General features: G+C 45.8%; 1 protein-coding gene across 1 annotated transcript in view; it reads left to right on the forward strand.

Annotated features, from left to right (window-relative positions):
• The window catches only part of DOCK1 (dedicator of cytokinesis 1), a 557,083-nt gene that overhangs the window by 190,576 nt on the left and 350,030 nt on the right, over positions 1–16,477 (forward strand). The window contains 2 exon segments of the mRNA XM_050803710.1: positions 11,293–11,363; positions 16,173–16,279. Coding sequence (XP_050659667.1) covers positions 11,293–11,363; positions 16,173–16,279 — 178 coding nt within the window.

The raw sequence follows: 16,477 nt of genomic DNA on the forward strand, positions 1-16,477 counted from the left end.
CTCTCCATGAGCCTCTTTAGCTGGGTGACTGTGCTGGTATCAAGTGGAAAAAAAATAAAGAAAGAATAGTTCAGTAGTTTAATTCAAATTTGTTCTTGCCTAGATTACGGTAATGCTTCTATTTGGTGTGACTTAATTCCTGGCAAATGGATTGTGGGAGGTTAGAGAGAGCATCCTGACTCCAGAGCAGAGAGCAGAAGAGGGTGTTCTTGCTGTCTGTGCTGAGGCTGGCTTAATCTTTCTTTTTCTCTTGCTTCATACTTTTTGCTTTGTGGCTTCTGCTGCTTACCTAGTCATCTGCAGGGCATCATTGTAGCCCTATCCTGACACGCTGAGTTCTGGTGGCTTCTACTCTGACCCTTCCTGTTCTTTTATAGATTATTCCATCCTTGACCACAGTTTTTTCTGTTCTCCTATGTGCCTAGCTTTGGGGAAGTAAGGATGAGTTAGGTGCAGACTTTGGTTGCTCATTTGAACAGTGATTCTGACTACAGTTAGAGAAGGGGTATGGGAGAGAAGTGCAGGGGATTTACTTAGCCAAGGCTGAAGGCAGAGAAAACGGTCATTGCTGCATGGCACAGCTACCTGTGGCCAGAGAGGAGCCATGGCCCAGGTCTTGCTGGGCTGACCCAAGGGCCGAGGAATTTTGTGTGCCAGGCATCCATCTGTGACACAACCACATGGGCCAGGAGCTATGTGTGTGTGTGTGTGTGTGTGTGTGTGTGTGTGTGTGTGTGTGTGTGTAGGAGCAATTAATGGACAGGATCCAGAGATGCTAAGAGCAGTCCTGCACAGTGAAGACAATATCAATATCCCTCTCCCTGAGAAGCCCAGGAGACCCGTTACTCATCGTATTACATCATGCTTCAAGGAAGGCATAACAAATTGATTTGTGTAGGAACTTTAACTGGATTCATTGAAGAATCTCAGGAAGTTCGTGCTTTTTTCAGTTTGGGCTTTGTGATGGAGACACACGCAGATACTTGTAGGAACAGTGTCCCTCAGGTGCTAAATTGACATTTGGGATTGAGTGAACCAAAGCATTGGTGGTGGAGATGGGGAATGCTATCTGAAAAACCGGAATCACCTTTAAGGAAGCTGATTACTAAGAGAATTGATTATAAAAAGTATTTTTGGATTTGAAATACATAAGATGTAGGCAGTCCTAATTTAATGATATAAGGAATTGAAGCCATTGTTGCCATCGTCTTTCTTTTTGTTCTGGACTGCTGTCACATACACCATAGAGATGCATCCTTGAATGTCTTCAAAGTTCTGTGGATTTCCTTTCTTCAGCCGCCTCAGCCCGTCACGTCCAGCCATCCGTCCTGTTTTATCAAGTCCCGAGAGTGGGTCCAGGGGCACCAATTGGCAGAGCTGGTCTTGGTGCATTTTCCCCTATCCAAGTTTATCTGATTTCCGGAGACTGTTTGGCTCTTCCCCACATCTTCCAAAGACAGAACACTAAGGTGTAAAAGGAGGAGGATTTGTGGACCATATATATTTTAGCTCAAAACCTCCAAGTGGAATCATTTTAATATGAATTTTCTTGAGAAATATGTAAATTAATAATTGCTTCATACATTATTCAAGAAAAACTTATTTTGTATCACCCATAGCTCTTCTAATCTTATATAAAGATATGCTAATGGGTTTAATTAAAATAATTATACTGAATAATGTAGCCTGAACTTTAAAATAGTATCTATTAATCATCATCAGTAATATTTTTAGCCAGAGAGACACTTACAACCTTAAGCTGATACTAGATGGAAAGTGCATTTATTGTTTGAGTTTTCAGTTTGGATTAAGTTGGCATTCTCATGAGATCTGGGACAATTACATTTGCTTAGAGACGAGTATAAAATTTATTTCTGGGCTGGGCGCAGTGGCTCAAGCCTGTAATCCCAGCACTTTGGGAGGCCAAGATGAGCAGATCACGAGGTCAGGAGTTCGAGACCAGCCTGGCCAATGTGGTGAAACCCTGTCTCTACTAAAAATACAGAAATCAGCCGGGCGTGGTGGCACACGTCTGTAATTCTAGCTACTCAGGAGGCTGAGACAGGAGAATTGCTTGAACCTGGGAGGTGGAGGTTGAAGTGAGCCGAGATCATGCCATTGCACTCCAGCCTGGGCAACAGAGTGAGACTCCGTCTCAGAAAGGAGAAAAAAAAAATGTTATTTCTTTACCCTGAAGTAGTTCAGCAATTAGAAAACTTTTAGCATCTTCTGCCCTTTCCTGTTTCTTCTTTTCCCTCTAAAGCTTTGGTTTCAGTGTGTTCTTGTCTGTCTGGTTCAGTTTTGATCTGACTTTCCCTCCCAAGAGTTGTGATTGCTGAATACGATGAGTTCCTGATTGCCTGGATATTAAGAGGTGAACCGAACCTTAAGAGGGGCACTCGGCAGCCCGCCTGTCTTAATATAAACAGAAATAGCTTTACCACTGGCTGGATTTCTCTCTAATTTTGTTTGTGTTTTCTTTTTGTGGCTTGCTGGCTTTCCGTCAGTGCTCAGTGAATGGTTGGGGGCCCTTATGCATTTGGTGGTAATTTCAGTTTCTCCTTAAGCCTCTCTCATGCCTGAGTGTGTATGGGACCCAGGTATGTGTTCTTGGTGTGTCACTGGGTCCTGCCCACGTGTTGATTGGTCCGAGGACTAAATGCAGGTAGAATCAGACCGTCCCGCTCAGGTGGATAGACGAAAGCTTTACCAGGTCGATAGAATAACAGAAGCCAGGACTTAAACTGCCATTAAGTTAATCTACCTAAGTTTAAAATCAAATCTGAAGACATTACTTGCCTAAATAGCAAACATTTACTTGGTAAGTTCACTTATAACTTGATGAACAGGCGAGGAATAAAGAAAGCTAAAATCAGTGACTTCATCTGAATTTTGTAGAGAGTACTCTTCTCTGTTCTTGGCTGGGCCAGGCCATAAGGGGGCATTCATACAGCTCCATGGTCCATGGTTCATACCTGTGGGGTCAGGGGGCATAAGTGGGCCTCACTCCAAGCTCAGCTCTGTCTTTTGGGGACATCCCACGAACTTTGTCCTCCTTGCCACTTTTTGTTCCTCACCCCCAGTGGATTGATTTGTGATTATCCCGCTGTGCTGCAGGGAACCTTGCAGGTGCCTGGGAGGCCCCGTGGAGCAGATACCTGCTGAGGGACTGGCATCCTGGCCTCTCACCACAGTTGAAAACAGCTTTGCACATTCTGAGCACAGTTTTATTTAAATAAAGATCGTCACTGATTTACACGAATAACAAAAGGCAAACAAAAACAGGTAAAATCTTCAGTGTCCTCAGTTTCTATCACCCTGATCTTTTTTGTGATTTGGGAACTGATTCTGCTCAATACTTGCCACAATGTAGATGGCACTTTACAAATGGAAGTTTGTACTGAATGGAGATTCAGGTCTGAGAGATGTGCACGCGGAGGAGGTTTTCCGTGTCAACACCTGCCTGGGTCCACACGCTGTCCTGCCGCCTCTGCTGGTGGTAGCGGTGGCCAAGGTCTGTTGAGCAGGAGCAATGCGTCGAGCGTATCACACGCACAGTGCATCATTCCATTCTCCCACAGCCCCTGGAGGCAGACCCTGTTGAGCAGCACCGTTTTGCCCATGAGAAACCCTGATAGGAAATACTATTCCCAAATTCACACAGCAAGTGGTGGAGGAGCCTGGCCAGCGTCCCAGAGCCCTGACCTCATCCACCATGGCGCTGCCTTCCTTTGATGGTGCTGGTTAGGGTCCCCCACATGCGTTCATGAATTTTTATTTTTGGAAGTGTCTTTCTGTAGATAAGATTCCACCCAGCACTGTCTATCCACAGGGCAGGTGTCCCCTGCTTCGTCTGTTGGTTGCTCTGTGTCTTGGCAAGCTATTGAGGCAGGAGCTGTTTCCACTCAAAAGAGACCTGAATTTAGTGAAGCTGCCACACTCCACAGAGGAAACTGAAGGTTTTTCCTGCAAACACGAGCAGAATCTAAAACACTTGAAACTCTGGACAAATAACCAGTATTAGAAATGAATCAAGTTAGGTGTGGCTCTTAAAATAGTGGTTAATGGAACCCTCCTGCCAAGGAGAGCCAGAGCCTGTGGTAGGAGGGAATCCAAGTTCCCTTTGCATCTTGTCTTTGTCTCACTAATCCAACTGGATGGGGAAGACAATTTTTTCCCTTAGTTAAGGAGATGATTTCTGTGGCTGAATGCGGAGAGGAATTCTTCTTGAAAATAAAGAGATCACGACTATATATGAAGTTTGCAGTCAGTCTGGGAGTCGACTGCCCAGTGTGCTCTGCAAGGACAGGAGGAGACAAGGCAGACTGAAATAGGCCCTGTCCTTACCTGTGAGGAGCTTATTGTCTATGGGGAATACGGACAAATTGACCTTCCATTGCAGTCCAAATAAGAATGTCTCTAGATGCTGTATTCATCTATTTTGCGTTGCTATAAAGAATACCCAAGCCTGGGTAACTTACAGAGAAAAGAGGTTTATTTTGGCCCCTGGTTCTGCAGGGTGCACAAGAAGCATGGTGCAGTCATCTGCTTCTGGTGAGGGCTTCTGGAAGCTTCTGCTCATGACGAAGGTGAAGGGGGAGCAGGCGTGTCACATGGCAAGAGAGGGAACAAGAGAGAGAGCAGGGAGGCGCCACTGTCTTAAACCGCCAGTTCTCATGTGAACTAATAGAGCGGGAACTCACTGGTTACTGTGGGGAAGGTACCGAGCTATTCATCAGGTACTGCGGGGAGGGTACCAAGCCATTCATCAGAAACCCTCCCCCGTGACCCAGACACCTCCCACTGTCCCCACCTCCATCACTGGCATTATGCTTCAGCATGAGAGATGGAGAGGACACATGTCCAAACAATGTTGGATTCCTAACCTGGCACCTGTGTGTCCTGGACGAAATGATGTCTAAGCTAAGGACTGAGGGGTACCAGAGCCTAACTGTGTGTTTGGGGTGGACTTGGGTGGGGCGGCAGAGCAGTGACTCCAGAAGAGGGAACAGCATGTGCTCGAGCCTCTGAGCTGGCAGAGGGGCCTGGCCCATCTGGGAAACTGGAAGAAGCTCGGCTTGGTGGGAGACAGTCCTGCGGGTACCAAGGATGAGTCTGGGGCCATGGGGCCAGAGCCCACGGCCCTCCATGGGTGCAGAGGAGGTTCTTTGTGTCCTATGAGCAGGGGACGTTGCCACAGTATCTAAATTCCATTTGCATTTTCAGAAGGCTGCTCTGGTGGCCAGTGAGGAGTGTCCTTGAGGAGTCAGCGTGGAGGCAGGGAGGGCGGGTGGGACGCTGTGGCAGCAAAGCCAATGGGAGGCAGTAGTGGTGCAGCCCAGGTGCTGTTTGTCCCGGGGGTAGTTAACAGCCTGAACCAAGGCCTCTGTCGCTGTCTAGAAGGGGGCTGTGAGGAAGAGAGAACGCCTGGTATGATGCCCAGGCCTGTGGCATGCAGCTGGGGCTTGGTGGTGCAGTGCCTGGCACTGGAATCCCTAGGGAAGGCGAAGCAGCTGTGGCTTCCACCAAGGCAGGGGGAGTTTGCAATGTCTAGGGTCAGCAAGGGTGGAGCCCGGTGGGTGTAGGCTGTGGGTGTTGGGCTCGGGAGGAAGGAGAGCCCTGGAGATGGATCAGAATTGGGAGTCATTGGCATGGCAGGAGGTGAGGTCCCTTGGGGGATATGTAGAGGGACCCCGAGGAACCCACAGGCAAGGGGCTGGGGGAGCGGGGCCCCACACAGGGAGCTGGAAGGAGGGTGGAGAGGAGGGCGGCCACCCTGGGAACGAGGGCCACGAGTGCCCCGCAGGTGAGGTGGCCAAAGTGTCATCAGAAAGGCCACTTGAGAACAGCCTGAAGTCATTGTGGCGTTGGCAGGAACAGAACTGTGGTGCGGGCCAGAGTCAGGCTGTAGTGGGAGTGAGGAGGGGTCGTGCGGGAAGTGGATGCGGGCCTCGGCCCACAGTGTGGGGAATTGTCTGATGGAGCGGAAGATCGCAGGGCCTGGGGCTGCTTTTCTGGGTGAGAGGCTGGCGTGGGCTTCATTATAGAAAGCAGGAGCCAGAGGGGTGAGAAATGAAGGCTCTGAGGAGAGAGAGAGAGAGGACAAAGGGCAGGAGGGCCCTGAGCAGACAGCAGGGAAAGAGGTTGAAGCCCCACAGAGCAGGCGGGTGCCCCGAAAACCCAAGGCAGGGGCAGAGGCTGGGAGCTGGAGTCTAGTGTTTGGTTTGGGTGGTTGGAAGCTTAGCGAGTTCCTTTCTTGTGGTGGCTTTTGTTTTTCTCTGTAGGAGGTGGTGACATGAGACAGGAGGGGTGGGGGCCAGGCTTGAGGAGAGCAAAGAAAGACTGAGTCAGCCATGGAGGGAGAGTGGAGAAGGAGAGGAAACCCAGCCCTTCAGGAGAACAGGTGGACCCACAGTGTAAGACGCGCCTCTCCTCATGTTTCTTCTGTATTCCGTTCTCTCTGTCCTGACTTTTGTTCCATCACCTAGGACTGATAGCAGATGTGGGTTCCTCCCAGTTCTTGCTAAACCTCATTTACCGAGAGACACAAAATCATCTTGGTCAGTTAAGCAGAATTCTGAGTTAAACCAACATTTTGGGATCACTGGCATTGCATGTCCCCACCTCAGGGGGCACGACCCCTTCTCTGGGGGTGTCATTGTGACATTTTTGATTCTAGGAGCTCGGGAAGACCCCAGCAGGGAAGCCTTTGGGAGCCCTCGCCCTGCCTGGCGCTCTGCCGGTCCTGATTCATGCAGCATGCGGTGGTCCGAGGGGAGCCAGCGGCAGGTGGACCATAAAGGCCTGTCTTGTTTGTGGCCAGTTCACCCTGGTGAAACGGTATTTATAAACTTGCTACAGGCAGTTGATGCTTTGCTGGGCACAGTATAAAATGCATGAAGCCAATTCGTGCCTCACCCTCTGGGTGTTCGCAAGTGACACGAGAGACCGGGAGACTGAGCAATCAGCCTGTGCCAACGCTGGCTATTAAATGTCACAATAAATGTTTTCTGTTTTTTTCCCCAAGCAACACTGAGGTAGTGGAAGCAGAACTTTTGAAATCAGAATGAAATTATTACTATTTAATGCTCTTTTGACAAGTTGCATCCCAAAGCAGATGGTTGGGATCTGGTTGGCATTGAAGGACAGGGTGAACGCTGAGGTGAACAACAGCATGGATCGCATGGATCGTTCTGGAGTGGAGATGTATGGGGCAAAAGTTGCTTTATCCTCTACTATATTTTTGGTGAAGGTGAAGCGTGGTGGTTTTGCAAAATTAGCTTTGGGGCTGCACAGACCAACCCCAAATCCCAGCAGTGCCAGTCTGGGCCAAAGACTTCAGTTTTGCGTGTCTCCACCGTCTCCTCCGTGAAAGGGGATAGTAATAGGCCTCCTTCATCAGGTTGCCATGGGGATTAATGTGTCCATAGAGCCCGGCACCTGGAAACTTGTCTGGCAGGTGCAGAATACTCACATTAGAGATGAGGCAACTTGAACTCACCTGAAATGACTTGACCTGCGCCCCAGAGTTGAGACACCAGCCCGCCATTCTTTCAGGCATTTCCCATCCCTGGTAACTATGGAAATATGCCCAGGTAATATATTCTTAGTCACTTACAAAATTAAAGTATAGGCTGGGCACGGTGGCTCATGCTTGTAATCTCAGCACCTTGGGAGGCCGAGGTGGGTGGATTACTTGAGGTCAGGAGTTTGAGACCAGCCTGGCCATCATGGTGAAACCCCATCTCTACTAAAAATACAAAAATGAGCCAGGTGTGGTGGTGGGCACCTGTAGTCCCAGCTACTCGGGAGGCTGAGGCAGAAGAATGACATGAACCTGGTGGGTGGAGGTTTCAGTGAGCCAAGATTGTGCCACTGCACTCCAGCCCAGGCGAAAGAGTGAAACTCTGTCTCAAAAAAAAAAAAAAAAGATATAATTTACATACAATAAAATTTACTCTTTTTTACTGGACAGCTGTGCCAGCTTTGACAAAGGCATAATGCAGTCATCCCATGGGAGGGCCCCTGAGCCCCCTGCATTCCCCTGTCCCCTTCCCCACCAGCCACTGACATGCTCTCCATTCCTATAGCTGTGCCTTTTCCAGAATCTTATGAAAATTGAGTCATACGGGCTGCAGCCTCTTGCGTATGTCTTGTTTTATTTATCACTGTGTTGTTCAGGTGCATCTGTGTTTTAGGTAACAGTGGTTGGTGCTTCTGTGTTACTGTGTCGAGTTCCGTTGTATGGATTCCCCTCTTGAGGGGACATTCGGGTTGTTTCTAGTGTTTGGGGATTACAGATAAAGCTGCTAGAGACGTCCACGTAAGGGTTTTGTAACTGTAACAGGTTCACTGTCCCATGTGCATGCCAAGTCAATGTGCTGCGGCTCTGGGTTGCAGCAGAGAAAGAGTTTTAATCATAGAACCACCAAAACAGGAGGAGGAAACCTCAGATTGTCTGCTGGAGGAGTTTGGGGCTAGGTATTGTTAAGTGTTTTTGGAGCAGGCCTAAGTGGGTTGAAGAGCGTGGGGTGAAGGGACAGGGAGATGAAGAAACTGCATTGCAGTGCTGATTCCTTTCCTCTGTGGAGGGTTTTCAAACCAGTTGGCACCAGCCGTTTCCCTGGGATTCAGGATCTGAGAAACACCTTAAGCAATTCTTCAACAAAAGACTTATGATCCTAATATCAGAAATCCTATTTGCAGGAACGTTGAGGATGCAGATGACCAGTATCTAGTGCTGCGTGACTTGGGATTACGAGAAAGTGGGCTGAAGGGCAACCTGTTCCGGGCTTAATTATCACTGTATGGCTGTCCAGAGTTCTTGTTAACCTTATGAGGATGCCTTCAGTTTTTGTGAATGTAGGTTTTCACTTCATTTGAGGAGGTAGCTAGGAGTAAAGTGGCTGGGTGCTACGGATTATGAATGTTTACCTGTGAGAGACTACTGAACTCTTCTAAAGTTGCTGAACTATTTTTGCATTCAGACTAGCAGTGTTATACAAAGAGCACGTTATACGAAGAGTAGGAATTTTGTTTTGTTTTCATGATTCTTAGAGACGTTACTTGTATCTTATTGTCATTTTAATTTGCAGTTCCCTGATGAGTAATGGTGCTGAGCGTCTTTTCAAGTACTTATTTGCCATCTATCTTCTTTGGAGAATTGTCTCTTCATCTCTTTTGCCCATTTTGCGGGGAGGGGAAGATTGTTTTCTCATGATTGAGTTTTAAGGGTTCTTTGTGTATTCTTGGTACTAATCTTTAGCAGATTTATGATTTCCAGTCATTTTCTCCCTGTGTAGTTCTTGTTATCTCAGTAGTACCTAACAAAGAGCAGAAATTCTTTATTTTGATGAAGTCCATTTTATCAGTTTTTTCTTTTACACATTGTGCTATTTGTATCATATCTAAGAAATCTTTGCTTAGCCCAAACTCACATGTATTTTCTTCCAAAAGTTTTACAGTTTTTGAAGTTCTACATTTAAGATCTGTGATCTATTTAAAGTTGAGTTTTGTGCAGTGTGAGAGAATAGGGCATGAAGTTTATTTATTTGCCCATGGTACTGTGTACCTTTGTTACAAATCCATCAATGTCTGTATATGTTCAGGGGAATACTTTTCAAATGAGTTTCTGCCTACTTGCTTTTGGAGAACAATTGTAAAAATTGTTTCTGTAATCATGTAGTATTTTCCAGTGTTCAAAGTGTTACCCTATTCATTTTCCAATTTGATTTTGAGCTTTAATGCAACCCCTTGAAGTATCTGGCGTGAATGTTATTTTCCCCTCTTACTTAAAGACACAGGTAGAAGGTAGCAGAGCCAGAGTCAGATCACTTAAAATCTAGCAACTTTTCCCAACAGAAGAGAGCAGAGGGACTCAGTCTCTGACTTTCCCCCAACTGAATTTAATTCTAGCTTAGTTCAGTACTAGCTTTATGAACAGGGACAAAGTAATGAATGTCTCCATTGTCGGTTTTTTCTCCTTCCTACTCAGCTACCTTATAATAGGAGGTGATGTGATTTGGCTGTGTCCCCACCCAAATCTCATCTTGAACTGTAGCTCCCATAATCCCCCTGTGTTGTGGGAGGGGCCTTGTAGGAGGTAATTGAATCATGAGCACAGGTTTTCCCTGTACTATTCTGATGATGGTGAATACGCCTCCTGAGATCTGATGGTTTTATAAAGGCACAATTCACCTGCACACACTCTGTTGTCTGCTGCCATGTAAGATGTGCTTTTGCTCCTCCTTCACCTTCCACCATGATTAAGAGGCCTTCCCAGCCATGTGGAACTGTAAGTCCATTAAAATCTTTCCTTTATAAATTACCCAGTCTCAGGTATTTCTTCATAGTAGGATGAAAATGGACTAATACAGGAGGTCTGTAAGAATTAAAGATCAAATATACACGGGTCCTAGCACAGTGTGTAGCATGACAGGATCTATCATGAATATCATTACTCTGTTTTTTGAGGGTGTTTGTTTTCTAGAAGATACATTACTGAAGAACAAAATGATTCATAATTAAAGTATATGCAGATATACAGGAAATATTTTTGGATTGGAACAAAGACAGTTGACTTTAATCATTGAATGTAGAAGAGTTGAAGTGAATTTAATGGAAGAGGATTATTCTGAGGGGGACAGGTCTTCATTTTGCTTTAACCTCACAGAGCTCTGCAGGGGTTAAAGGAGAAAATCACATGCACAGAAAAGCACATTGTATACGCACTTAGGCCGCAGGTGGTAAGTGTTGGCTTCTGTTAATAATAATTTTATTTTGTGTCAAGACAACCTGTAAGAATTTAGCATTCTTTGAGCATTCTTTGTAGATTAGAGGTTCGTTTTCTTTTTTGAGACAGGATCTTGCTCTGTTGCCGGGGCTGGATTGCCATGCTGTGATCGTGGCTCACTGCAACCCCTACTTCCTGGGCTTAAGTGATCCTCTTGCCTCAGCCTCCTGAATAGCTGGGACTACAGGCACAAGCCACGAACGCCAGGGTAATTTTGTTGTAAAGGTGGAATTTCGCCATGTTGCCCAGGCTGGTCTCAAACTCCTGAGCTGAAGCGATCTGCCCGCCTCAACCTCCCAAAGTGCTGGGATTGCAGGTGTGAACTGCTCCTGATGAATTTTTTCTTTGCTCTGTTTTCATCGTGTTAGCCATCAGCCCCTCATCTGGAAGTGATCTTTCTCTTCTCAGTATTTCTGCAGTTCTTCTCATAAGGATTACAAATTAGTATGAGCACTCCCTAACCTGCATGCTGCTCAGCCTTCTTGTTTCTTGGTTTGCAGGGGGCAGCACTGAAATACTTACCAACGATCGTCAACGATGTGAAATTGGTGTTTGATCCCAAAGAGCTCAGGTAAGTGTGCAGCCTAGGCGAATGCTTGTCACGTGCCGTGTGTGACCTCCTTCTCAGTGCACTTAGTTTATGGGATGCTCAGGGTTCTGCCTTATGTCTCCATATGTCAGTGCCCTGGATCATCCTGGAACATGTGTTGCTGGTGGTGTCTGTGACTCTTTGATAATTATGACATGATATGGAAAAGGCATCACCAGTCAACTCTCAGAATATTTTTAAAGAAGATTGTTTACAGTCTAATTGGCATATAATGCCCATTTGGCATTTTGCGTACTTTGAGGTTTGAATTTCAAGATGTGGTTGTTGGTTTTGCTCTTGTTTTCAGCACCTAAAAATCCTGACGTAAGAGCTTTAATATTCCTGTGCCAGCTCCTGCTTCTATAATGGAAGCAACTCCTCTTTGGGAGGGGCCCTGAGCCTCAAGCAGAAGACTCAGAAGTTGCTAAGAAAATAATTTTTAGAAAACCCCACAAACAAACTTGGAGAAAGCTGGTCACTGGGCTTGCAGACCAAGGAGTGAGATTGGACACCAAATCCTTCCTTTTCTCTCCCTAACTTGCCGCCTCTCAGTGGCCAGGTGCACTGCTTGTTTCCTCATCTGTTGGTATCACTGCATTCTGAAAAGTGCCATTGTGAGCAAATGGGATACATAGCCTTTATAATTTATTTTTTAAGAGATAGGGGTCTCACTCTGTTGCCCAGGCTGTAGTGCAGTGGCGTGATCATAGCTCACTGCAGCTTCAAACTCCTGGCCTCAAGCGCCCCTCCTGCCTCTGCCTTCAAAGCACTGGGATTACAGACGTGCGCCACTGCTCCCACCCCAGGGATGCACAGTGTTTTAAACCGCAGACATTTAATAGCGCAGTCCTCAACTACTTTTTGTTTTGGTTTTGATTTGACACAATAAACTACCTGTGGATGAAGACGCCATTTTTTACCGGCCAGCGAAGCCCTCCTAAATATTAGTAAAGGGCCATCTGTCCACTGAGCAGTGAAACTGAATAAAAAATGATCATCCTTCTTGTTCTTTATGTCTACCATAGGTCACTCGTGCCCTGGAATTGAAGGGCGAGAGGCTCTCTGGGAGGTGCTGTCCCCCACCAATCATTGGGAATCTGATGTTCCCTAGGATTTAGTGTCCTGCAGGGAAACATTTATTTTCCGCTCCCGGGGCACTAACAGTGCTGGCCATTAGCTTAGCAGGCCCTACATGAGAAAAGGAGAAACACACGGGCTCATGGGCAGCGTCTGCCCACCTGGCACGCTGTAGAGTCTTCTCCTTGGCACATGCTTCTCCAAGAGTGGGCCCCGAAATGGCAGCTCCAGTAGCACTTGGCAACTTGTTAGAGAAAGCCAAACTTTGGCTTCCTCCCTAGACCTTTTGAATTAGAAACTGCACAGTGGGGCCTGGTCATTTGGTTTTAACAACCCTGCTCCCCACGCAGGTGCTTCCAGGGCTTTCTCATATTTGAGCATTTGAGCAGCTCAGGTCTTGACAAACTGCGAGGAAAGTGGAGAAAGCTGCAGCTGGTGTTGGCTGTGGCCATGCTCTAGGCCTGTCTCATGGTGCACACAGATGAGCTCCTCACCCGCGAAGGGGTATCGTTGTTGCTGTCAGTTTGTGCTTGAGCCAGGCCTATCCTCATTGTACACACAAATTAGCCCCTCACCAATGGAGAGCCAGGCCTGTTCTCATTGTACACACAAATTAGCCCCTCACCAATGGAGGGCCAGGCCTGTCCTCATTGTACACACAAATTAGCCCGTCACTGATGGAGGGCCGGGCCTGTCCTCATTGTACACACAAATTAGCCCCTCACCGACGGAGAGCCAGGCCTGTCCTCATTGTACACACAGATTAGCCCCTCACCGACGGAGAGCCGGGCCTGTCCTCATTGTACACACAAATTAGCCCCTCAAGGGGTATCATCGAAGCTCACAGTTTGTGGTTGAGCCATGTGCTTGGAGATCCTAGGAGGACCTGCTTGGCCAGGGCCGGTGCAGGCGGCTGCTGGCCTGTCTGCGATTTGTGCATCCCTGTGTTCCTCCTCAATGCCTGTTACACTGATTTTTTTTTTTTATTATTATACTTTAAGTTCTAGGGTACATATGCACAATGTGCAAGTTTATTACATATGTATACATGTGCCATGTTGGTGTGCTGCACCCATTAACTCGTCATTTACATTAGGTATGTCTCCTAATGCTCTCTCTCCCCCTACCTCCCCACCCCCACAATAGGACCCAGTGTGTGATGTTTCCCTTCCTGTGTCCAAGTGATCTCATTGTTCAGTTCCCACCTATGAGTGAGAACATGCGGTATTTGGTTTTCTGTTCTTGCGATAGTTTGCTGAGAATGATGGTTTCCAGCTGCATCCATGTCCCTACAAAGGACACAAACTCATCCTCAATTTTTAAAAATGACTTTGAAAATCACATACATACATGTTTCTATTTAGAAAATTGGCTCATGTTTTAATAAGCAGAAGAGATGAGAGAAGAGGATAACTCACACTTAAGTCCACTACCCAAAAGAATCAGAAAGTGCTGGATCCCTTTCATACACACACACACACACACACCTAAAAACGTCACCATTCTTGGTTTGGCGTGGTGACTTATACCTGTAATCCCAGCACTTTGGGAGGCCGAGGCGGGCAGATCACGAATGAGGTCAGGAATTCAAGACCAACCTGGCCAGCATGATGAAACTCTTGTCTTTATTAAGATACAAAAAATTAGCTGGGCATGATGGCACGTGCCTATAATCCCAGCTACTCAGGAGGCTGAGGCAGGAGAATTGCTTGAACCCGGGAGGCAAAAGTTACAGTGAGCCAGGATCGCACCATTGCACTCCAGCCTGGGCGACAGGGCATGACTGTCTCCAAAAAAAAAAAAAAAAGTCACCATTCTTTGTGATCAGCTCCTGCACTTAAGATATCTTCCTCTCCCATGCCATGACGGCATCTTCTGTATCATCATTAATAACTTTCATGCTGATTCCGTCCCATGCTGGCCCATCTTTAAGCAGCAGTAATAGACGTGGCATCTATTATGTGCTTTCACCATGTAAAATAGGCTTTGCACAAAGCACTTGTATGAGCCCATTAATCTTTACAACAATGGTATGACATAGGTTCTATTGTTAGCCTAATTTTATCCTCAATAACTTGTCCGTGATAATTCAGCTGGTAAATGGCAGTGGTTCAAGGCCAACCCGGGCTTTTTGATTACAAAGAACAGGCCTCTAGCTACTGTGCTACCTGATGGCTGTTGAGTTGTATTGAAGTTTTAAAAAAATATATATATTACAAAATGCTGGGATAGAGTTTCCTGTAGCTTAATTGTAGTTTCTGCTCCTATTTTATATCACTAGGATAAAAAGAGAAACGGCATTACTTCGTATTGCATTTTCTTACAGACTTTTCAGTAGATTTTATCTAGTTGTCCCCCCCGCCCCCGGAAGGTGAAACCAACATTCTACCAGCATATGTTGGTGTCGGTTTTCCCAAACATTGCTGGTACTGGGAATTCTCATTGTATAGAACCGTGCCATTATGACTGGGAAACCATATCTGCCCACTTTAATTTGTGTTTATATAGTTACTAACAAGAGCTCTTCTACAATTTCTTCATAGGTCTGTTAGCCTTTCGTAAAAGGGCATATATATATATATATATATATATATTTATTTATTTATTTATTATTATACTTTAAGTTCTAGGGTACATGTGCACAACGTGCAGGTTTGTTACATATGTATACATGTGCCATGTTGGTGTGCTGCACCCATTAACTCGTTATTTACATTAGATATATCTCCTAATGCTATCCCTCCCTCCTCCCCCCTCCCCACAATAGGCCCCGGTGTGTGATGTTCCCCTTCCTGTGTCCAAATGTAAAAGTATATTTTTAAAAAAATTGAGATATTATTTACAAACTATAAAGTTACCTATTGTAGACGGTTCAGTTCAGTGGTTTTTAGTGTATTTATGAAGATGTGCAACGATCACCAGGGTCCAATTTTAGAACATTTTTATAACCCCGGCAAGATCCCAGTGTCCATTTCTGGTCGTTTTTCCTTCCTAGCCAGTCCCGGGTAACCCCTAATCTATTTTCTGTATCTACACATTTGTCTTTTCTGGCCTTTTTATAGAGCTGGAATCATACAACTTGTGGCCTCTGTGCTGGCTTCTTGTACTTAGCATAACGTTTTCAAGATTTCTCCATGTTTTCGCATCAGTGCTTCCTTCTTTTTGTACACGAATTGTGTGGATAGACTGCATTTGTTCATCCATTCATCAGCTGATGGACTTCTGGATTGTTTTTACTTTTTGAGTGTAATGAACAATGCCACTTGGATTCATGGACAAATTGTTGTGTGGATCTATGTTTTCATTTTTTTTGGGTGGGGTGAGTGGTATATGCCTGGAAGTGGAATTGCTGAGCCATATGGTGACTGTGTTTAACATTTGGAGGAAATGCCACACTGTTTTCCAAAGTGGCTGCACTGTGTTACCTTCCCACCAGCTTGGTGTGACTGTTCTCATTTCCTTATGTCTTTACCAACACTTGTTATTGTCTGTCTTTTGGATTATAGGCATGTTAGTGGTTGTGAAGTGAAAACGAACACTTTCAAAACATCATTTCCTGGAATGAGTTATTGACCCCATAGTGCATGAGGGGCCGTGTTGAACATACTGGTGACATTAATGACCATGTGATGACCTTATATCTCAGTATTGTAACGGCATTGGATCCTTTTGCTGTGTGTCTCAAAATTATTTCCTTTGTGTTTTTCCTCACAGCAAAATGTTTACTGAATTCATCCTCAATGTTCCCATGGGCTTGCTGACCATCCAGAAACTTTACTGCCTGATCGAAATCGTCCACAGTGACCTCTTCACACAGCATGGTGAGTGGAACCCCAAGAATTATTCACTTGTCCTGTTATTTATTTTCTGAAGACATTGGCCCTCTGAATTGCCTCCTCTTGACAAAAGGAGTGGAGGTTGCAACCAATTAAAACTGCTGTATTACAAGACAGGAAGATTTAGCCCTTACAAGAGAAGGGTAATTGACATGTAGTGCAGGTGATAGATCATTGAGAAAT

The sequence above is a fragment of the Macaca thibetana genome, chromosome 9, assembly GCF_024542745.1.
Source record: "Macaca thibetana thibetana isolate TM-01 chromosome 9, ASM2454274v1, whole genome shotgun sequence".
Taxonomy (NCBI): domain Eukaryota; kingdom Metazoa; phylum Chordata; class Mammalia; order Primates; family Cercopithecidae; genus Macaca; species Macaca thibetana.